Source organism: Empidonax traillii, unplaced genomic scaffold, assembly GCF_003031625.1.
Source record: "Empidonax traillii isolate 1590-97213 ecotype Southwest subspecies unplaced genomic scaffold, ASM303162v1 scaffold259:size690984, whole genome shotgun sequence".
Classification (NCBI taxonomy): domain Eukaryota; kingdom Metazoa; phylum Chordata; class Aves; order Passeriformes; family Tyrannidae; genus Empidonax; species Empidonax traillii.
The window spans coordinates 394,453-417,481 of record NW_020955452.1 but is presented as its reverse complement, the minus strand read 5'-3'; the positions used below and the strand labels follow the sequence as shown (position 1 = coordinate 417,481).

The 23,029-nt window shown below is 56.7% G+C and overlaps 1 protein-coding gene across 6 annotated transcripts; it reads right to left on the bottom strand.

Annotated features, from left to right (window-relative positions):
• CHD5 (chromodomain helicase DNA binding protein 5) lies at positions 1-22,942 on the bottom strand. Of its 6 annotated transcripts, none has more exons than XM_027889306.1 (42): positions 22,849-22,942; positions 21,582-21,712; positions 18,563-18,742; positions 17,991-18,109; positions 17,230-17,468; positions 16,752-16,876; positions 15,542-15,665; positions 13,997-14,163; positions 13,701-13,919; positions 13,013-13,222; positions 12,715-12,926; positions 11,618-11,749; positions 10,986-11,094; positions 10,495-10,686; positions 10,209-10,409; positions 9,753-9,890; positions 9,208-9,329; positions 8,834-9,007; positions 8,588-8,729; positions 8,235-8,366; positions 7,618-7,735; positions 7,073-7,197; positions 6,510-6,741; positions 6,306-6,431; positions 6,001-6,173; positions 5,668-5,842; positions 5,182-5,274; positions 4,681-4,769; positions 4,368-4,501; positions 4,025-4,169; positions 3,690-3,837; positions 3,472-3,551; positions 3,223-3,352; positions 2,802-2,909; positions 2,299-2,433; positions 1,951-2,059; positions 1,650-1,782; positions 1,261-1,456; positions 916-1,076; positions 707-821; positions 546-596; positions 1-303 (listed from the first exon to the last, which is right to left on the bottom strand). In XM_027889306.1, the coding sequence occupies exons 1-41, from the start codon at positions 22,910-22,912 to the stop codon at positions 589-591; spliced, it is 5,865 nt and encodes a 1,954-aa protein (XP_027745107.1). In that variant the 5' UTR covers positions 22,913-22,942; the 3' UTR covers positions 1-303; positions 546-588. The 6 variants fall into 6 exon arrangements, with proteins under 6 accessions (XP_027745107.1, XP_027745109.1, XP_027745108.1 ...); XM_027889308.1 differs by having other exon boundaries at positions 21,582-21,709; XM_027889307.1 differs by having other exon boundaries at positions 1-300; positions 22,849-22,912.
• Between the last annotated feature and the right edge of the window lie 87 nt (positions 22,943-23,029).

Genomic DNA, 23,029 nt, shown 5'->3' with positions numbered 1-23,029 from the left:
TGTGCCAACACAACCAGACAAACACCGCGACTCCATTCCTCCCTCCCCTCAGCCCACCTCGCCCACACAAACTCTTCAAGTCTTGGAGAAGAAAGTGCAAAAAATGTACACGGACACGAACTCCCGGCCCTGCTGCTCCCGCGGAGGCCGCAGCAGGTGAAGCACACTTGAAGCAGGAGCGGGACAGCCCAGCAGCACCGGTGGCAGCTCATCTTCCACGCAGGCAACGCTGGCACGATTCCCCCACTGTCCTCTGGCAACCACGGCTCATGGCCAGGGGCTGAGGCCTGTCCCCCGGGGCTGCTGTGAGGAGAAGGGAGGGCTGCCCGTCAGCAGCCTGGACCTTCCCTGCCTGCCAACCTCAGGTACCCGGCGAGGTCACCAGGAAGGATCTGCTCCCACTTCCACTGCAGCTGCTCGAGCCAGAGGCAGCAGCCAGACACCAGCACTGGGGGGGGCAGCCCAAAACAGAACCCCCATACAGCCCCCTGCCCCATTGTGTTCCCCAGCAAATAAAGCACAGAGAGCCATGAGTGCAGCCTTACCTCAGCTAGGAATGGGAGCTGCAGGGGAAAATCATGGGAACGGCTAAATATCTGTGGCAAGAGAGGAAACACTTTGCTCACTACTGTCCTTTGGTAATCCTTCTGGACCACCCAAATCTGCCCCCTAAATTCCTCTGCCCGAGAGCAAAACCCCAACCTACCAGTCACGTAGGGTCCCAGAGGCATCTGGCTGTAGTTGACAATCCCACCTGGCCCAGGACCACGGAAATTTGGCCCAAAGTTATTGTTGTACATCTGGGAAGAGCCAAAGGAGCCCTGGGGAGGCAAGGAGGGAGAAAAAACATGGGCCTGCAGTCCTGGCCTTACTGTGACCCTCACAGTGCGGGGCTCTGTGCCTGTCCCCACTGACCTGGACAGTCGGGTCCCCTCCGCGGGTGGCCAGGCGGCTGAGGATGCTCCGCTCTGACATCTGCAGCCGGGCAGCCACGGGCGGGATGCGGGACAGCATGGAGGGCAGGCGGGTCACATCGGCCTTCATGTCACTCAGCAGCTCCTCCAGCTGGTTCAGCACTGTGAGCAGAGCAGGTGGTGCTCAGGGGGGGATGCCCATTGGACCCCGTGAGCTGGGAGGAGCAGGCAGCTCTGGGCCAAGGGAATGCAACATGGGGACAACCTCTTGGCTGGGTCCCCAGGGTCAGGGTGGGGAACCCTTCCTAGCCCGGGGGCAGGCTCCCCCCACTCTGTGGACACGCACCCTTGTGCAGGACGGCGTTGGCAGGTTTGTTGCCAGCAAGAGACTCTTTGGAGAGGTGCTGGTGGCTCTCGGCAAGGCACTCCACCTCTGCTAGCCGCGCGTTCAGTGCCATGGCCGGGTGACTGGGGTCTTGGGTCATGTTGAGGTACGCCGCCCTCCGCAGCTGCTCCTCGATCACCAGGGCCTGCTCCAGCAACTGGGAGGGGCAGGAGGGGAACGATTCACGACCAGACCCCACTCTGGTGTAAACCAGTAAACCTCAGAGCCCCTCACAAAGCCCACTCCCAACTCTGCTCTCAGAAGGCTCTGGCAAACTCTCCCCTGGCTTTGGAGCACCGCTCTGGTTCCCCCACTGGCAGGGACTCACCAGCCCTGGACCTGCCACTCACCTTGAACCGCCGGGCAAGGAACTTGTTCTTCATCTCTAGGTAGTTCCCCTTGTGTATCTCCGACTTGAATGGTTCATTCAGGATCACGTAGCGCGGGTCGTTCTGGATGTCCTGCCAGCGGGCATAGCCATGACTGGTGCAGCGGTAGTGTCAAGGGCACAATCAGCCAGCCAACAGCCTGCCCACCACCCCACAGTGGCCTCAAATCCCCTCCCTGCTTGTCACCACCAGCCCAGCTCCCGCACCCTGCAGAGGCCTCTCTCGCCTCGCTGCCTCCCGCTCCCACCGAGTCAAAGGGTACGTGACAATTCCTGCCAACAGCCAGTAGTCGTGTCGGCGGTGCCAGATGTCATAGATCTTGCCGGAGGACATGGCAGCCCGCTCCTCATTCTGCCACAGCGTGTGCAGCTCTGTGGAAGCAGAAGGGAGACAGCCCTGTCAGGCAGCCGGGCTGAGGTCAGTGCACAGCGCGTGGGCAGGCGAGGATGGAAACTCCCGGGGCCGTGGGCACAGCGCAGAGCCAGCTCTGCTGCTGTCAGCGAAGCACTGGCCCATTCACAGCCTGTGACAGGGCTCACATTTCTTGCACAGGTTCAGAGCTCTGCAGCAGCTTTGCAGGAGAGGCCAAGTCCTCCTCTCTCACTCTTACCTGTGAAGCCACCATCAGCAATGTTGAACATGAATCGGAAGTTCATGTTTCTGTCATCCTTCTTCCCATCTTCCTCTTCCTCTTTGTCACCATTTTGCTGGACCTCTGTTTGCTCCTTGTCCTCCTCCTTGCCATCTGCTCAGCAAACACAAGAAACTGGCCTGCCTAATCGTGCTCCACCACCAGACCCTGTGGTACCAGCCCTGCCCCATCAGCTGCCAGAGAACTCCCTGCTACAGTCACTGCGGGAAAAGCCTCCATCCCCTCTTTGCCCCACAGCAGCAGCTGCCCCTGCCCCTCCTGGCAGGTTGCACTGTTTGCACAGACAGTGCCCACCCCAGTGGGGTCTTGTTCCAGCTTCTGGTTCCCAAGCAGCAGCTGTACTGGTGTCAACAGCGTCCTCACCATCACCCCGCAGGCGCACTCCATCACTGCGCCAGGCACCAGCCTCACCCCAGGGACTCTTCCCACTCTTCTCACTCCAAAGCCTCCTCACACCTCACCTGGTTTGACTTCTTTGTCCTCCCCTTTCCCTGGGCTGCTGCTCAACTCCACCTTCTCCAAAGGCTTCTCTTGCTCTTGAATCCCCTCATCTGCAGGAGGGAATAGGCCTAAAAGAAATGCTCTGCAGGGGACAACCTATTTGTCTGGACACATTTTCCCTTTTAGGGTAAAGTAACTACTGTTGTACATTCAAGGTCCTCAAGAAACTTCAAACAGAACATCCTTCTGCATTTTATCAAGAAAACATTTTTTCTTTTCCTCTTCCTTGAGAAATCTGCAGGAACTTACTGCTAGAAACAGAAAGTGCCCCCCCCAAGTGAACATTTCTCACAATTTACAACCTGTAGTTTCAGGAATTTCTGCAGGATCTTGTGACATTCAGGCTTCCCACAGTGACACAGAGAAGAGCCACAGCCTTACCTTTCACCGGGGGCTCAGGAGAAGGCTCAGTCTTTTCACTCTCCTCTTGCTTCTCTTCCCTCAGCCTCTCCTTGCTGTCACAGCTTTCTGGGTGCTCTTCGTTCTCCACCTTCTCAGCACTTGCAGGCACCTTAACACCAAGCACCCACCTCAGACTAGCCCGGCCCTCCCTTCCCCAGGGAGTGCCCCAAGTTCCTGGGAAGACCAAGGGAGGCTTCCCAAAGGAGATGCTGAACGAAGTCACCTCACCTGGCTGTCAGCCACCTTCCTGGGCTTCTGCTCCACTGGGTCCTTTTCCTCATGGAACCCCAGCTGTGCTTCTATTTTGTCTGTAGGAAGAGAAAAGCCAAGAAGCTGTTGAGCAGGGCCCCCATGGGCTCAGCACCTGCAAGAGATCCTGGTGTCTTTGCCCACCTCCCTCCCAAGCCAGACCCCAGCCAGGACCCCCTGGCTACCTGCAAGGGCCCCTGGTCCCGTGTGCGTGTGTGCTGGGCTGGCTGGGACGGGTGTGTTGGGATCTGAAGACACAACTTCACTGGACCTCTTGCTCTCTGGGCCCTCAAGAACCACATCTGGGGTGCTGTACTTCCCATTGACATGCTCGAATTCCTGGACCTGGGATGGACACACACCAGGAGGTCAAGCAGAGCTGGGACATTCCCACCTGGTGCGGTGGAGTCGGTGAGTCCAGGCTGCTCAGTCCCAGAGTGACTGAGCGGCAGGACCACTGCACCCACCCCACTGCTGGGTCAAGTCCCCAGAACATTCCTGAAATGGCCCATTTATAATTTTATTCACCCACCTTCTTCCTTACTAGCGACATGACCCCGATGCGAGTCAGCACGTGCTGGCGTGACAGCCCTTCCCGAGGAACGCCGTCCGCAAAGGTTTCAGCACCGTCTGCCCCGGGTTCACACAAGTGTCTCATGAAGAGAGACACGTATGCCCTGCGAGGGAGGCCAGACCTCAGTGCTGGCCCATGGTCTCCCTGCTCAGCCCAGCACCCACATGGTGCCCTGTCACCCATGGGCAAGAGAAGTCTCATGCCCAGGAAGGGAACAAGAGACGTCCTTTCAATGAAACAGCTGCCCACGGTGAGAGGGTGCAGGCTCCCAACCTCACCTGCCTGCCAGGACTCCCTGTACCTGAACTCCTTCTCACTCTTCCCTCGTAGATCCCGGACCAGCCAGTGGGAGTTGAAGGCGTCCTGGGGCGGCATTCCCCAGCGCATGATGGCGTTCAGGAATGCCTTGCGCTGCCGGGCGTTGAAGCCCAGAACCTGCAGGAAGGGGAGGGATCACTGGGATCACAGCGCAGCCTCAGCAGCACATGGCATGCAGAGCCTCAGGGCTGTGACAGACATTGCTGGACCCGTGATCCAGCACAGAGGGGTGCAGCCCACAGCCCAGGGCAGCCCAGGCACAATGGCATTAGCCATGCTCTGAGGCTGAGGCTCACCTCGATGCTCCCCCCAACTCTTGCCAGCAAAGGAGGGAGAGGTTTGTCCCGGTCACTCTTCAGCTGTCTCCGGGATTGTCTTCGGCCACCTAGAGCCAAGCACCCACAGTGATGGCCAGGCCAGGCAGTGAGGAAGGACACCTCATGTGCCCCAGGATTCCTGCACTCCCTCCTGACAGGAGCAGAACCCATCAGAGCAGCTGCCCAGGGGTCCCTCCCAGCCACTGTGCCCCAGGTCAGGACACTCCTCTGCCCTTCCCAGGCAAGAGGGGACCATGCCTGGTCCTTGGGGTGGACCATGGTCCTGCACAGGCCAAGGAAGAAGCCAGTTGCCTTCCCTGCCCTGGGAAGTTCCTTACCTGAGAGCAAGCATGGACATATCCCCCTGAACAGAGGCCCTGGGCACACCACTCCCTCCAACCCAGACATTCCTGATGCTCCCAAGTGCCAGAGGCTGCCCACAGAGCAAAGTTCCAGGAAGCATCAAATGCATCAACTCACTCTGGCCTTCTGGCCTCTCTTCAAAGTCTTCATCCTCATCCTCGGAGCCGATGGAGTACTCTGACTGGTTGTCAGAGAGCTCATCCTGCCACTCTGCAGAGCACAAGGAAGTCCAGGTTAGAAGACCTTGTCCAGGAGGGATGTGCTGGACAGGTCAGACCCTGCCCATGGGTGTGACAGGCAGCAGGAGAGTGGGACGCAGCAACAGGAAATCACATTCTTCAGTTTTCCAAAATTAGCATTCTGATATACAGAAAAAACCCAATTTGAAACATTCTGTCCACAGACATGTCTTTCCAGCAAAACCTGAGTTAACAGATCAAAAAAAAAAACCACAATCTTTGAAGAATTTCTGTCTGGAAAGTTTAGGAATCTGGAAAGTGCAGAGCCAGGCAATCCAGCAGCTGCAGAGAAATGCCAAGTGATGGCTCTGCCCGTCTGTCTGTCCCGTGAGCCCAGCCAGGAGTCGAGCGCTCGCGGACGCACCTTGGTCCTCCTGTGAGGTGTCGTTGTAGTTGACCTGCTTGCGGATTCTCTTCCCTTTCCCCAGGTTCCTGGCCAGATCTTCCTGCTGCTGCTCATAGTGGTGCCGCAGCAACTTCTCCCAGTAATCAGGGTCCACGTTCTCCTCTTGCTTGATGATCTCACGTTCCACCTCTTCCTGCGGAGCCAGAGACAAGGCACTTGAGCAGTCGCAGAGAGAGAATAGGGAGGGGTCCTGCCCTGTGCCAAATGCTCCCAGGGGTGGGAGAGGGAGCACAGGAATCACAGAGGGATGCACCAAGGGGTGATTGTAAGACATGATACTGGTCACGTTACCACACCATCCTCTTCTCTCACAACATACTGGGCCACTTTAAAGGAGCTGAGATACTCGTTCATGTTCTGCAGCTCCGTATCATCAGTCGCATCCTGGTTTCGATCCAAGAGCTTAGAGATGGCAGCATCATCGTAGTGGATCACACTGCTGTCATCCACATCCTTATTGTCACCTGGGGAGCAGAGCAAGGGGAATGGCAGAGCAGATCAGGGTGCTGGACAGCCTGCTCCTGAGGCAGGCAAGCTCAGGTCAGCTGCGGGGCCAGGGAGGGGGACGAGACACCCCTAAAAGGGGGTCTACACACCTGGTGGGGTGCCACCATGCTTTTTTTTCATGCTGGGAGTCACTGAACCCCCTTTGGTTGACAGTGTGTCAGAAAAAGGGGTGACAGCATCCGGCATTGTGATCCGCTGTCCCTGAGACACCATGCCTGTGGGCACAAGGAGAGGAGAGTGAGTCCCAGCAGCTCAGAGAGGGCCCTGCCTCATGCAGAGCATCCCCACCTCACCTTCCACATCATCCTTGAAGAGCTCTTCCGTCCCAAACTTGAGAATGTCGTCCAGCTCTTGCTTCGTCATGGAACCCGACTTGGAGCCAAGCCCTGGGCGGACCACCAGGTGGGTGAGCATCATCTTCCTTTTGGCCACCTGGGTGATGCGCTCCTCCACAGAGGCTCTGGTCACGAAGCGGTAGATCATCACCTTCTTGTTCTGCCCGATGCGGTGAGCTCTGCTGAACGCCTGTGGGCAGAGGGTGGAGCTGGCGAGGGCAGCACCGCGGCAGCCGGCCGAGAGGGCCAGGCTTCTCACCTTCCAGGCTGCACAGCATGAGGGGGCACCCGGCTGAGAACAAGCATGAGGAGCAAGTGACAATCCCACAGGAAAGAGAGGACGGGGTCAGGCCAGAGGGTGTGGGAAGGGGGCTGCTGAGCAGAAACACACCCCACAAACACAGCAAGAAATTATCAGCAGCTCTCGAGAGAAGAGACTGAAATGCCAGTGAGGTGTGCAAAGAAAGGGCAGAGCCAGAGAGGTACATACTACACAGGAAGGAAAAGGGAAAGTCAGAAACCTGGATGTCATTGTGAGGATTCCAGTCAGAATCATAAATAATGACGGTGTCAGCCGTAGCAAGGTTTATGCCCAGACCACCGGCACGAGTGGAGAGGAGAAAGCAGAACTGCTGAGCCCCAGGAGCTGAGAACGACAAACCCAGAGGTGGGAACAGGTGAGACAGAAAGGAGAGCGGCTCACAGAGAGAAGCAGCACCACGCTGGAGGGACAGAATAGTGGGAACCACCATTCGGAGACAATAAGCAAAAGGGAGGCAAGGAGTGAAAACACATCACTCTCTGGGAACCAGGTACGGGGAACAGAGCTCCAAAATGAAGGGGAATTTCTGTCATCTGCTGAGGAGACCCTCTGACTGAGTGGCTGTTGGCACACTCAGGGTTCCTTGGAGGAATGACTCATGGGTTTAACGGCGTGGTACGAGCAGCCACTGCTGTGCCTCGGGAAGCCAATGCATGGCACAAGCTCTGGGCGCAGGCAGCTGACCCACTGCCAGCCAGACCTTGCCACCCCCTCACCCACTCAGCAAGGCAGGAGGATGAGTACCGTTGAACCTGTCGATGGCCTCCTGGCGCAGGCCACCGGTGATGCCCCCGTCGATCCGCTCGTACTTGTAGCCTTCATACTCCAGGAAATCCTCCAGTAAGTCCAGCATCTTCGTCATCTGCAGGGCAAGGCAACCCTGGCATGAGCGACTCTGCATGGCCAAACCCCCCTTGGGGACCTGCCCTGCCGCCTCGCAGTCCCCGACCACAACCCAGAGGCCACGGGGTGATGGTAGAGCAGGGCCAGTGGCAGAGCATGGCCAACAGCAGAGCATGGCCAAGAGGCAGCTGCCAGAGGAGCAACACTCGCATCTGTTTTTCTACAGGCAGCTCTGTTAGCAGGAGGGAATTGTGTCTGACAGTCCTTCTCCGAAGGGGAGCACCATGACTGTTATCTCCTCTCTATCCCCAGCTAACAGAGCTCTTAAACATGACAGACACTCCCTTGGGAGAGAGCTGGGACATAGCCCTTCCATCACAACTGCCATGGTTGCCTGGGGGAGAAGTTGTCACCAGCTCTTCCACCTATCTCTGTCTGTTCCCAGCACAAAACTCCCATCAGGACAAAAATAAATTCCTTTAAAAATGTATTTATTATTAATCCCTCCCTGCACTCACCTGTGAGAAGATCAGAACTCTGTGACCCCCATCCCGTAACTTCTTCAGCATCTTTTGGAGCAGCATCAGTTTTCCAGAAGATTTGACCAAAGAATTCCCATCATAGGATCCATTGGGCAGCACCGGGGCCTCCTGTGAAGGCAACCTGGTCAGCCCCAGTGAGGACAACCCACATTAACCACATGGAGAACTTCACTTGCATTTCCAAAACAAAATCCTTGCAGGAAACCACTCACATGGAAACCCACCAAACCAAATGATCATGGCAGCGTTAACCAAACCAAATGATCATGGAAGCAGCCCCCACCCCATACTCTGAGACGTGTCCCAGGGTGCAAAGGCAGGGAACATACCACAGCTGCCACAGGGAACAGGTATGGGTGATTGCAGCACTTCTTCAGGTCCATCATGATGTTGAGCAGTGAGACCTGGTTCCCACCACCTTTCGAATTCAGGGCTTCAAAGTTCCTCGTCAGTATGAATTTGTAGTACTTCCTGCAGGAAGGGGGATGGGACAGACACAGTGTTACTTGGAGCAGATGTGGAACTGGCACAAACTGAAGCCAGACACCCCAGGCGAGTGTGCTGGAATCACTCACTTCTGCATCTGGCTCAGCTCCACTCGCACGATCAGCTCCGTCTTGGCTGGCATATTCTTGAACACATCAGCCTTGAGCCGTCGCAGCATGTGGGGACCCAGCAGGTCATGGAGCTTTTTGATCTGGTCCTCCTTGGAGATGTCTGCAAACTCCTCCAGGAACCCCTCAAGGTTGCTGTGGAAGTAGCCAGACCCCCACAGCGCTGAGCAACAGGGGCACGTGAGAACAAAGGGATCTGCTGCCTCATGACTTCAAAACCAGAGCAGAGCTCTCGAGGCACATGATGAGATAACGCTCGTGCGCCTGGACCCAAGCAGAGCTAAAGCCAGAGAAAGGAGCCACCCTGACAACCCATACAAGTGACACTAACTTACTTAAATCTCTCGGGAGTCAGGAAATTGAGCAGGTGGAAGAGTTCTTCCAAGTTGTTCTGGAGCGGAGTCCCTGTGAGGAGCAGCTTGTAATCGATCTTGTAGCTATTCAATACTCTAAAGAACTGGAAAAGAAACAAGGTTAGGTGACAAGGCCTGTGAGGGGCCAATGTGTCATCTGGGCACTCTGCAGATTGCACATGGAGACTGAGCAGTGTCCCCTCCCCCAGGAATGCAGAGCAGAGGGCAGTTGCCATGTCCTGCTCCCAGCTAGTCCCAGTGAGCACAGGCAGCAATCTTTGGTGTCCCTGGGTCACATCCCCTGCCTCCTCCTGTGCAGGGTATGGTGTGAAGGTCCCAGAGGCTGCAGACTGCTTAACCTCAGGTGAAGGGGAGGGGAAGGAGAGGGATCAATTCCCTTCCATGACAACCCATCCAAGGACTGTCAGGCAGCCAGGCTACCACCTCTCCCACTGCTGAAGTACTTCTAATGCCAGAGGATTTTAAAGAGAGAAAAAAAAAATCACTCACAAATGCCCACCACCTACTTTGGACTGGTTGTTCTTCAGCCTGTGTGCTTCATCCACCACCAGACAGGCCCACTCTATGGAGCCCAGCACTGCCTGGTCAATGGTGATCAGCTCATAGGAGGTGAGCAGGACATGGAACTTGATCTGGGCTTCCTTCTGGAGGAGCAGAGCAAGAGAAAAGCTGGGATAAGAGAGCAGGGAATGGGACACCTTTGCTGCTGCTGCACAGGAGCCAAGGTGAGAGGGGCTGCACTGCCTAGCAGAGGAGTCCACAGCAGGGCCGAGGCACAAGTCGTGCCAAAAGAACACCTAAACCCATATGAACACGAGCACCAAGCACAGGACCACAGAAACAGAAAACCTCTGGCAGAAATCTGTAAAGTTCAGGGACCTAGCCAGCTGCCCTCTCCAGGTCAAATTCTGCTCTCCCCTTCTTACTGAAGGGTGAGTCAATGGGGCAGACTCAGCTCCCACCTTCATCCGGAAGACCTTCTTCCCACTGCGGATAGCGTTGTCTTCAAAAGAAAACTCATTCTCCCGGATGACCGAGCGGCTCTCTTTGTCTCCTGTGTAGGTCACCACGTAGAAGTCGGGTGCCCACATCTCGAACTCACGCTCCCAGTTGATGATGGTGGAGAGAGGGGCGCTGACCAGGTATGGCCCTTTCGAGTGGCCCTGCTCGGGGAGACAGAGCCCAGGCTGTTCTTCCTGTACTCAGCAGCTCTCAGTCACCTCAGGGACTGCTGGGTGCTCCACTCACCTCCTTGTACAGGGAATACAAGAACACGATAGTCTGCACTGTCTTTCCCAGTCCCATCTCATCAGCCAGGATTGTATCTGTCCCTTGGGCCCAGGAGAATCTCAGCCAGTTCAGCCCTTCCAGCTGGTAAGGGTGCAGTGTGCCTCCCGTGGCATCGATGTACCACGGCTGCTTGTCAAACTTCATCGTAGGCTGAAAAGAGAGAGCCATGGCACAGAGCAGTGAGAACCAACTCCCCCTCCTTCCCCTGCAGCCAAGCATATCCTTCTTTAGCCTTGTGACATCCAATAGCTCCAAAAGAGATGCAGACACAGTCCCTGGCACAGCCCAGCCCCCAGGCTCCTCACAGTAAGTCACCTCGAACTTTCAATGAAAACAAACAGATCCCCGAAGGAACTAGAGAAGCAAAATGTCATAGGATGGGGACCCAGACAGCCCACCCACCCTCTGAATTCCCATGCCACCACACCATCCCCACCACTCTCACTCACATCCACAAGAGGCGTTTCTGGAGGCTTTTCCAGCTTCTCCTCCTTCACCTTTTTCCCTTTCTTGTTCAGCTTCTTCAGAGGGCGCGTGTCCTCCCCCAGCATCAGCTCCCTGTGACAGCTAGCACTCATCAGGGAGGGCAGGCAGGCACTGCTCTCCCAGCGCCGAGCCGAAGGACAGAAACATCTCCCAAACTCCACTGTCCCTCCCTACAGGAGCTCTTCTGGCCCAGTTAGCACAGGCACTCGTGGGCCATTGATTTTCCCCTCCCAACAGTCCACACAACAGTCTCCAGAGCGAAGAAGGGCAAACTGTGGTTTTCCCCCAGAACAGACAGGCAGTAGCACCACAGAGCTGCCCTGAAGGGCAGTGAGACCATGAATGTCACAGCAGTGCAGATGTGGGGGAAGGGGAGCACAGGCTGGAAAACTGCAGGAGGGTTTACCCAGCAGCCCCAAAATGGCACATCTGGTGCACCAGCCTTTGGCAGTGCTGGGCCACTGCTCTCTGAAGAGAGGCCACTGCGAGCAGTGCCAGTGTGTTTAAAAGGGAGGCACCTCCATGTCCCCTTTGTCCCTAACACCCACTCCGGCTGCTCTGGCTCTGATGGGCTCTATCATCCCTGGGCTCATACCTGTGGTTCCAGTAGAGGAGTTTGAGGTTGTCGTAGTAGGGAATGTCTATGTCGTCGATCTCCCAGGTGCACTGGTCGTACGGCAGGTCTTTCCACTTGATCAGGTAGTGGATGTCTCCCTTTTTATCAAAGCTGCAATGCAGGGCACAGAAAGCTGATGAGCAAATGCCACTGGCCCCCGGGAGCAGCTCACCATGACCTGCCTCCACAAAGCCAGATGCTTCATCCTCTGCTTTTACCTACAGACCCCAACACCCAGGCAGAGGTAGAAAAACACAAAGTATCGACACTTCCAGCAAAAATGCCTATTCATGTGAGTGTGTCAAACCATTAAGCTTTAGACTGCTTTTCCATTCCACTGAACAACCTCATTTTCCTGTTTCACCAGGCCCAGGTGGATATCATTGCTTCCCCTCTCTCCTGCAGCATTCACTGCTCTAGGAAGTTCTGCTTACAATAAAAACAGAATAAACACACTTCCAAGTCTGACTATGTGCCTACAGAGCACATAACGCCTTGTTAGTGGACAAGGTAAAGTTTGAACAAAAATCAGCTGGGCAGCTTTAGTTCTTTCCTGCCACGCAGCCTTCAAGTAGAGCTGATGCTGCTTGAAATTTCAAGTTGCCACTTGAAATGTAGAAATTCAACAGAAACGTGTCTCCAGCCACTCCATGCAGAAAGCCCATCTGCACAGCACATTTCATACACATGGAATTTCTTCCATAGAAAAGAAAAAATGTCAAGGCTCTGTAAGGAAGTTGGGCACCTGCTCCAACTGCTCCCCTCAGCACTGTCCCCATCAGCATCAGAATTTATGGAATGATTAGGCTGCAACAGGGACCCAAACAGTACATCTGGGAAGATCCTAACAACACTGTGCATCCGCATTTGGGAAAATTGACTATCTGTGTTTTTAATGTGCAGTGTAGCAGAAATGAAAATAAGGCAGCGTGGATCCCTTCCCAGCCTCAGCTTCCCCCCAGGAGCAAACCTCCAAGGTGACAGAGAGCTCAGCACAAGCCAGTGGCTGAAATTCCAACAGTCTGAGATGCTGGCCTTGCAGAAGGACAGCACAGTTTTCCTCACAGGCTCCTCACCTGTGGTTCAGGATGCGGTGGATCATCATCCACTCGGGCTTGATGCCGTAGCGGTAGAACTGCTCCTCCATCTTGGCATACTGGGGGTCTTTGTTCTTCCGCTTCTCCCTCTGGCTGTCCTCGTCCCCAGAGCCATAGTCGAAGGCCGGCGGCTCGTCCATGTCGTTCTTGCGTTGGTAGTTGCGGTACATCACGGTGTGGTAGAGCTCCAGCTGCGGCAGAGGGGAGCCACGCTCAGCCCGGGGGTGGTGGGGCAGGGGCCGGGCAGGGGCTCTACACCACCACCACACAGGCTCACCTGCAGCTCCTTCACCCAGGAGCAGTGCCAGTAGGAGAGGCCCACCCACTTCACAAAGAACTCGCGCTCCGGGATCCCCTCCAGCACCTTGGGCGGGGGGACAGCCAGCTCCGGGTCCGGGGTGGGCAGCACGGGTGGGAGCAGGGCAGCCGGTGGCTCCTTCCAGGCCCAGTGCAGGATGCGCTGGACTTTGCCCTTCAAGGGAGGGCACTGGGGATACAAACAGGCAAGAGCACAGAGTTTAGGGTGAGACCTTGTCAGGGGCCACAGCAAGCAAAAGGTGGGGACCCGGGGGGCAGAAGTGGCCCAGCAATGCTGAGTGGACAGCAGCAGGCACAGGGTGCACAAGAAGTGTCCATGACACGTGGTGACAGGTCTTGCCACCAGGCAGAAAAGGCCCCTTTACACAGACTACATATCAAACAGGATTTGATATCCCATTGAAAACCTGGCCACGAAGCTGCCAGCCGTCAGTTCCCACAGGGAAACCGCACAGGCAGCAGAGCCATCCAGAGCTGCCCTGGGCCCTCAGGCACACGTTCCTCAGGGAGGGGTTTGGGGCAGAGGGCAGGATGCCAGCCTTGAGGCAGGGCTGTGAGGGGCAGCAGCATCCAGGAGAGCCACTGGCGGGCCAGGAAGGCGCAGGAGCAGGGATGGGGGAAGAAATGTGAATGCTGGTAACACTCACTGTACAGCGTGGGCAGAGCCATTCACCGTTTGGTATCTCTGGCAGTGGCGGGTTCAGGCAGTGGAGGTGGTAGGAGGATGGGCAGGTATCACAGCACAGCAACTCCCCTCCATCCTTGCAGACCCGGCAGAACTCCATGTGGTCATCCTCCTCCTCCTCGCCACCTTCCTCTTCCTCCTCCTCCTCCTCCTTCGGCTCCCACTGGATGCCCTCCTTCTCCTGGGGAAGCACAGCCAGTGTAACACCAAGGGTCTCCACCAGTCACCTGCCCTCCCACAGGCCCTGACCCCACTCACACAGTGGGGGCAGCTCCACTTGCCCTCGGGGGCCTTCTCCAGCTCAGGGTCCAGGCAGACCAGGTGGTAGGCACGGGGGCAGGTGTCACACAGGATGATCTCCCCGCCCTGCTGGCACACTTCACAGTAGTCCTGGTGGTCCGTCTCGTACCCGTCCCCTTCTTCGACTGCAAGCAAGGGACAGGTGACAGTCAGCAGGGCAGCAGAGCAGCTCTCCTGGAGGGAACGGGACACTTGCTCCTCTACCGTACAGTTAAGGAAATAAGGACAGCGTTTCACCTTGGACCCCTCCTGTTATGTCCCCCTACCTCTCTGTCCCTCAGCACCACAGGTCACCTTTGCACACAGCATCATCTCACCTCTGTCTCTCTTTCTCTCTCCACACTGTATCATCCTTTGGTTCCTTCAGGCTCTCAATGGAGAATGCCAGAACCTGGAGAGGTTGCAAGGGAGGCCAGTCAGAGAAACCTCCCCAGGCACCAGCACCACCAGCTGCAAACGCACCATGCAAGGGTGACACGGCCGAGGACAGGACTCCTCTCCTGGGGCTACTCTGCTCTTCCTGGGGGCTCCCTGGCGCAGAGGCGGGAGCACTCTCAACTTGGCCCGGATGGGAAAAGGAAGAGAGGAACGAGGCCTTACAAGTACCAGAATGGCTCATCTCAGTTCCCAGCTCTGCCACAAACTCCAGCCTTCCACTCCTCCAGCACGCAGCAGGAGCTGCCTACCTCCAGCACAAAGGCCCTTGCAGGGCAACAAGCCAGAAGTGATGCCCTTCACACACAAGAGGCAGGGTCGGCCGGCCAGCCTGGCCTCGCTGACCAATGGGGAGGCTGGCCAGTGTCACACCCAAACTGAACCCCAGCCCAGAAGCTGTCCTTCCTTTTCTTGGGAGCAAAAATCCACCAGCAAAGCTAAGAAGCCAAAGGATGCACCTGGATCCGAAGCACCTCATCCCGAACAAGGACACATGACAGAGGCAGCACACTTGGCACGTGGGGCTGCTCTCCAGGGCAGCTTAGGGAGGGAGGTGCCATGGTGCAGCACCCACCAACAGCCCTCCAGGAGGGAAGGGATGAAGGAACACACACACAAACATGGCCACGAGCTGGCAGATCCAAACAGATCCTTTCCACCCTGGTTCACATGCCTCCCTGTCCCTGCACTGCTACCACAGCTCTGCCGCTGCCTGACTGCACAGCTCACAGAAACAACACGTCCCTCAGCTTCATGCGCTCTCACACACAGCCTACCCTGCTCCACCGGGAGCTGGTCACAAGCCATGGCTCTCCAGGGGCTGCTCCTCAGCGAATCACTTCCCTGGAAGCCCCACAAATTCTGGAACTTTCTTGCAGGCACAAACCCACCAGCAGCAGGGCCTGGACACCAAGAGAGCACCTCGTGCTCCACGCACAGATAGGCACAAGCACGTCCTCTCCCACCAAGCCAGCACCACAAACAGCCCAAAGCTGCATGGGCCAGTGAAGCACCATCTGAACAGGGAAATCCAAACAGAAAAGGAACAGAGTACAAAGGATGGCCTACTCCTCTTTTTCTTTTTCCTCTTCTTCCCTCTCTTCCCCAGGCCAGCTGAGCACTCAGAGCGTACAGAGGAGCTGTTGATGCTGGCGCTGTCAAAGTCAGATTCTTCTCGTTCCTCCTCTTCACTCTGTAGAGGAGAAAAGCAAAGCACACCCAGTCTAGGTGTCAGCCTCCCAGCAGTCATTCTTCTGCTTTGTTCTCCTGGACAGGGACATGTTGGGGGAACCCCCCCCTATTCCCACCCCATGCATCCAAGGGCCCCTTTTCCTAGTGTTTGGCAGAACTTTGCTCCCTCTCTCTCTCTCAACACCTGTTTCAGCTGGGCCAGCCCTGCTGTGTCCATTCACACAGGCGTTCACGCTTGGCATTCCCATAACAGGAAAGGAGTTCCACAGGCCCATGGACTCAAAATGTAATAACACATCTTAATGCTTATTCTGGAGACTCAAGCATGCAAACCCCCAACCTGCACACTCCTAACTGGTGCTCAGGCTCCAGCTGCAGGAGCCAGATCAAGCTCCTTGTGACCCTCTGGAAGGTGAACACGCAGATCTAGAGCACAGCTGGAGACAGGAGGAATTTTTTGTGATGTGTGACCGAAAATCTGCAGCAGCAAGTGGCTGTGTCGCTCCTGCACTTCAGCCCCCGACACAGAGGCTTGCAAACAGGTTGTGTTATGGGAACCAGAGCTGGAGAGTGTGAGCTGCAACAGTGAGCTAATGAGAGTTGGATAAATATTATCAAGACCTACAAGACACCCCAGTCATTAGTTATTTAAGGGGTTTATTCTTTTAAAACTGTTACTCCTTAAAACGCCCGATATCAGTGCCCCAAGAGGAGCCCAGCGTGCTCTGGCTGGGCAGCTCCAGCACCCCAGGGGACGCTATGGGACTGCAGCTGCCATGGATAGGCTCTGCTAAAGCAATTAAAGCATCCCAGAACGCTCTGTGACACGCAGTCCAGCTGCAGAGCAAGCCCCCAAGAACTCTGTTGCAAAGGCACTATCATCCACACCACTGAAAGTAAACACAGTCATGTGATTTTAGCAGAAATTGAGGCCAGACACAACTGTGCTGATCGGGGCCTGGCATCTCACAAAAGGGCACGAACAAGGCTGTGACACCCCTGACACGGGATGGCTGTGACACCCCCAACAAGGGCTTTCCCCAGCACTTCCCTGCCACCCCCTGGACCCAAGGCCCTTCACACTTACAGAGGAGCCCTTTTTCCTTTTGCTGGGGATTCCCCCAAAACGGAATTTCAAGCCTGCCATCTTTTTCCCCTTCCCTTTTTTCTTCCCGTCTTTAGAGCCCTTGATTTTCTTCCGCACACCTGGACCTGGAGAAATTGAAGACTTGTTTGGTACTCTGCAAACAGTTGTTGCCCAAACCACCCCCCAGCACAGTGGAACAGCAACTTCCAGAGGTGAAACACGGCTCCATTTCCTGCTACTGCCCAGCTTATTTATTTGCCACAAACTGCCAAACATCCAGCAGGCCCAGAGGCTGCCAGGGCGATCTGCCATGGTTGGTGAACCACATGCCTCTCAAGGACCTCTGCAAGGGCAGTGGGAGCTGCAGACACTCCTCTGGCACCCCCTTTCCCTCCCCACTTTGTGCTTCCCCATCTCTGGCAGTGAGAGCAGCCCTCCAGCTCAGCCCCTTGGGCAGCCCCCCGTGGGTGGCACCCACCCTTCCCCTCCTTGGTCTTGGCCTTCCTGATGACGGGGGGCAGGGCAGAGTGCTGGGGGCTGGCGGTGAGAGCCGGGGCGATGGTGACGGTCTCCACGGCTGCAGCCACGGCTGCTGCGGCTGCCGCCGCCGAGCTGCCCTTGAAGGGGTTGTTGGCACTGAACTCTCGCCACTTGGCGCCAAGCACCGTCATCATCTTGGACATGGGGATCTTGGGATTCTTCTTGGCAATCAGAGGCCTGCAGAGCAGGGGAGAGGGAGAGCCCCGTGTTAAAAACAGCACTGCACTGTGCATCTGCTCCTGCCGTCACGTGCTGGTGCTTGATCCCAAGAAACAGCAGCGGTGCCCCCCAGCAGCAGCTCCATTGGGAAAGCAGCAGAAACCAGAGCTTCCTTAAACAGGTATATATGCAAGGTGGGCACACCAAAACCGCCTCAGAGACCACCCTTCACTGAAATACCTGCTGTTCTCTGAACAGCTCATGGTACAAGCAGAAATTCATTGTTGTTACTGCATTTTTCTCACGAAGCTTTTCAAGTAAGCACAACAAAACAGGAGACTTTGGAGAGAGGGAGAGACAAACACTTCAGCTGTTTCCAGTCAATCCTGCAAATAAATGGAGTTCTGAGGACTGAGCTGAGGGGGAGAAGCAACAAGGAGCTGGAGATGCAGAATTGACTTCACAGCTTCATCCTCTGACTGAGCAATGCCCAGAGCTCAACCACCACCAGAGGCCCTGTCCAGGCCCGTGGTTCCCTACCTGAGGAACTGGCTGAAAGCCTTGTAATTCGTCAGAGTATGATAATCCTCTTCTGAGAAAACGTAATCTACATCATCAAGGCCCCATTCCTCCATCAGCTGGGCTGAGCTCTTGGGCTCCTGGAGATTTAGAGAGACATCATTAATGCAAACAGCCACAACTCTGCAGATGAGCATCACAAAGCTGGGTCTGTCATGTGCTCTGTATCTCCCTAGTCAGCAACATGCAGGGATTTGTTTCTGGGATTTACAAAACAGCACACACAAGTGCTTAACAAACTAATGCTTCACACAGCCTCAAGCAGCAAACTAACATGGTACACCCTCCAAACACTCCCCACACCACATAATACAACACAAGGTCTTGGCAGGTTTCACAGTTTCAACCAACTCAATTTCTCCCTACCCATAAGATAAACAACAGGGAAATAGAACCTCTTCTCTCCCAGTCGTTCATCTGCAACACCTTTCTTGCCAAACCCAGGGCAAGTTTTTCATGAAACCCCCAGTTCCTCTTCTCCAAGCCTGGCCTCAGGCTATAGCACTAGCTCAGGGTAAAGAAGTCTTTTGTACCTTCAGGATTCCATCCTCATTGTCATCCTCCTCTTCATCCTTCTTCTTCCGTTTTTGCTTTTTCTCCTTCTTGTCCTTCAGTTTTTTCTTCTTCTTTTTGTTGGGGGAATAGTCACTTCCTTCACTCTCAGATTTCTCCTCCATCTCCTCTTCATTGTCTGACATTTCATCATTGCTCCCCTAAAATGGAAAGGGACAGTGGAGAATGAGCAGGGCCTCACCTCACCGCTCCCCTCTCGCAAACCCTCCCTGCTACACGAAACTTCCCATCTCCAGTGGATGGATGTAGCCTGCTTCCCCAGGGTCAGGAGAGAGCAGGCTCTGATGGCTACGCTATGCTGGGAGAGCCAGAGCAGGGAGTGCTCAGGGGGGATTTTTGTTTCTTTCTGGGAGAGACTGTGACCCATTGCACAACACTGACCACACCCACATCACCATCCCAAGGAATGCCACTGCCTGCTGAGCAGAGCACTCGGATGTCTTTTTGGGCTGCCAGTGCACATGGTTGGGGCACATCCAGCCTCTCACTCATCAGCACCCCCAAGTCCTTCTCAGCAGGGCTGCTCTTGATCTGCTGGTCCCCCGGCCTGTACCAATACCGGGGATTGCCCCGACCAAGGTGCAGCACCCGCACTTGGTCTTTTTGAAATTCACGAGGTTCCCACGGGCCCACTCCGCTTGTCCGGGTCCCTCTGGATGCCATTCCGTCCCTCGGGGGCTCCGAGCATCACCGGGGCTCGGCGGGAGGGACCGGGCCCGGTCAGCACCGCGGACAGCGCCCAGCCCCGCCAGCCCTTCCCGGTCCCGGTCCCGGTCCCGGTCCCGGTCCCGGTCCCGGCCCCCTCCGCCGCTCCCGCCTCCAGCCCCTCGTGCCCGGAGCCACTGATCCAGGGCGCTGATCCCCAGGACTGCCGGGGCTCGGTGGCCACTGAGGCCGGCTGGTCCCTCCCGGCTCGGAGCTGCCCGCGCCTCTCCTCCGGCGGGGTTAGGAACAGCTGGAATTGGGCACAGGATAATTGGTTTCCATGGGAACTGCTGCAGTACAGGTTGAATCCCCCTCTCCGCTCCCTTTCCTGCCAAGGACCTTCATCAGCCTGCGCTGAGGTTCCAGCCGCAGCCTCGGTGTTCCACGCGGATTTTCCCGGGGGTCGCAGCACCGATACCGATTCCCGTGTGGCCGTGAACGGCACGGGCTCCACCGCGGCTGCAAATCCCGCGGAGGCAAATCCTGCTCCAGCGGCACCGCTCGTGCCCCGCGCTCCGACAAAGCCCGGGGACTGCAGGGTGTCAGTCTCGGCACGGGCACTGGCCACGCATCAAGGCTTGCACATCGCTCCCACCCTCCTCTAGCACAGGAAAGTCCCACTTGCCTCCAAAACTCCTGAGGAGTTCAGGAAAAGGAAGCCCCACTCAAGGTCCTCCATCTTTTATCTCCTCATCCCAAGGGCAGCCTGGGTGCTGCTTAGTGCCAGCCAACAGCTCCAGCACCAGCTTCTCTCTGTCTTAGACTGACGAGGGGACAGTCTCCCACAGGCAGGACCGAGGTTGGTTAGTGCTGCCCACACCAGGCATTAATTCAAAAACACGAGAGCACACAGTGCTCAGCCTGTTATTTCCTCCCCACCACCAGGCTCAGCATAAGCCGCACATGCAGCTGCTGGGCTCAGGCAGGTCAGCAGCAACAGCAAAGGAGCAGAGGTGAAACACCACAGAGTCATGTTTTATTTTCGCCCCGTCAGAAAACAGCACAGGGAAAAAAACATGCTTAATGATGGAAGAGGCAGAGAGGGCAGAGTGCCTGAACCAGCTTTGCACGCTATCTGCAGAAAGAGAACATCACCATGACCACGACAGAAACAACCTTCCTTAGGGCCACGACTTCTGCAAGAGGCAGCACAGGATGGAATCACCTGTCCTTAAATCAGCAGCTCCTCATACTCCTACAAGTACCAAAAGCACTTCTGTGCAGTACCTCACCCAGCTGATGTGTTTTACAGCTCCCACAGGGAGCAGCTGGAGAACAGCATCACCCAGCCCTGCCTTGGCAAGGGCCAAACTGGGGATGCACCCGGTTGTGCTGGATGAGCAACTACTCCCCAGCCACAGCAGGAGAAGGAAGGGGCTGAGGAACCTCTGCTGCTCACCCATTCTTCCCAGCAGCCTGTCCACTTTTAGTCAGGGAAAGGGCCAGCACACAAGATATGTGCTCCTTTCCTCACATCCAGCACTGCCTGGAGATGGGACAACCAGAGGCAGAGCCTGCAAGCCACTGAACAGCAGCGAGCCTGGCTCCAGGACCAGCACCAGCCAGCCCTCCTCCAGGAGCCAGCAGCAGACCTGTGGCACAGCCTCAGGGCCTGACTCTTGAGAACACAACACTTCACCTTTGTTTCCCTGCAGAAGGCCCAACAGCCTTTCCACGTGCCAAATCCTAGAAGCCCCTGTGCCATCTCACTTGCAAATACCTGGAATGAGAGCGGCTGACACCAATATCCACAGAAACCTCCAAGCCCTACCCCAATAATGCCCCAACATGGTAGTTTGCACCTCCCTCTTTGGGAACATGAGCCCTGAACACCGTGTTGGTAGAGGACGTGCCAAGAAGATGCACTGCTGGCCACAGAGGCAGAGGGAAGGGGGTGCTGCACTGTGGTGTGGGCACAAGGGCATCGTCACACAGGGATGGATGGTGCCATCACACACACCGCCCATAAGAGCTGAGCTGCTCCACAGGACAGGCACCCACAGGGGCCCCTTATCCGCCCAGCTGCTCCTCAGAGACCACTCACAAGGCACACTGGCACCCTCGAGCAGCCAAGTTCGGAAAGAGCTGCCATGCCCTGGCTCTGTGTCACCTCCCAGGGCTGGGAGAGCATCTCCTCAGTGGGGGAACACCCCGATAATGTCCCCCCTTTCCATCCAGAGAGACCCGAGAGGCGCTTGCCAGCAGCATCCTGAGCAGCTGCCTCTGCACCACAGCCAAGGAGCTCCAGCCTGGTATGAGAACATGCAGTGTTACCTCCTTCTTCCTCCTCTTGATTTTGGCAGCCTTGCCATCTTTCAGCTTCTTGGATTTCTTCTTTTTCGGCACCACAACTTGCTCTTCAGCGAAAAACTCATCCAGTCCTTCCAGCACCCCATCATCTTCTTCTGGGGACAGAAGGGACAACTCACGTGGACGGACTGCACAGGCACGGGACACCACACAGAGAACACCTGAGCAGCTTCAGGCTGCAAGACACGGAGCTCTGTGGCCTCTGCAGACCCTCACACCAGCAGCTGCCCTGCTGCCACCCCTCAAGGGGCCCTGGCAGTCTGTCCTGGCTCTTCCTGTGCCCAGCTGCTCCTGCCACTCCCACCCAGCTCCCAAAGTGTGGGCAGCGCACACTTCGCTCTCGGGGAACAGGCGTGGGGATGCCTCATGTGCTGCCTGCTCCTGCTCCTCCTGACCTGGGCCCACAGTAACAGGGGAACACTTGGCTTTTACCTTTCAGATCTCCAGGCAGAGCCCACGAAAACACAGCGAGCAGAGGAGAGGAAGGACTCACGTGGAAGATGGGAGCTGTGGCACCCTGGCACCCAGTTTGTTCTGCTGGGGCTCCAAGCCTGGGGAGCACCGTGGGCATTGGCTGAGGTACATACGCCAGCTCAGGGACCCCGTCCTGGGCAGGGCTGTCAACCCCAGTACCTTCCTGTCATTATCTCTCCAAACCCAGCACATCTCCACGTCTTGGTCTCACAGCTTTTGGTCTGTGTCTTTATTATTTTCAGTTTCTGAGCTTATACAGTCACACCACTTTGGAGCCACAGGGACGAATCGCTCCCTCGACTCTGGTGAGACCCTGGCACAGCTTGCCCAGAGAAGCTGTGGCTGCCCCATCCCTAGAAGTGTCCAAGGCCAGGTTGGACGGGGCTTGGAGCAACCTGGGCTGGTGGAAGGTGTCTCTGCCCACGGCAGGGGGTGGGACTGGATGAGCTTGAAGGTACCTCCCAACCCAACCCATCCTGTGATTCCATGATTCCCTGATTCTCGCCGTGTCAGTTTAGGTTCTGGCAGGGCAGGCACCGTGGCTGCATCAAGCCCAGCCCGGGGGACCAACCCGCCCCCGGGTACTGCAGGGACCCCCGGGATGGAGATCTGAAACCGCTCGGGGGATCCCGGCTGGGCTGGGGAGGGCGCGGCACAGCCCCCGCCGGTCCAGAGCACGGGGAGTGTCCGCGGCACGGCCGGACCGGCCCCGGGAGCGCTGCCACCGCCCCGCCCGCTCCCTCCGCCCGCCGCCTACCCGACACATCTTCTTCGTTGTCCGCTTCCTCCAGCAGGTCCCGGGCGGCGGCCGGGCCCCGCATGCCGGGCGGGCAGTGCCCGCCCCGGGCCGAGCGCGGGGCCGAGCCGGGCGCGGCCGCTCCGCGCCAAGATGGCGAGAGCCGGCCCCGCCCCCTGTCGCGGGACACGCCCATCGCCCC

Bases quoted from the DNA above. Each gene is read 5' to 3' on its own strand.
- CHD5 (XM_027889306.1), bottom strand. From the start codon at position 22,912: ATGCGGGGCCCGGCCGCCGCCCGGGACCTGCTGGAGGAAGCGGACAAC. The intron at 18,743-21,581 runs GTAACACTGCAT...TTTCCATTTTAG, and splicing joins TCAAGAGGAGGAAGAAGGAG to GGGAGCAATGATGAAATGTC. The intron at 1,077-1,260 runs GTGCGTGTCCAC...CTCTGCTCACAG, and splicing joins CAACGCCGTCCTGCACAAGG to TGCTGAACCAGCTGGAGGAG.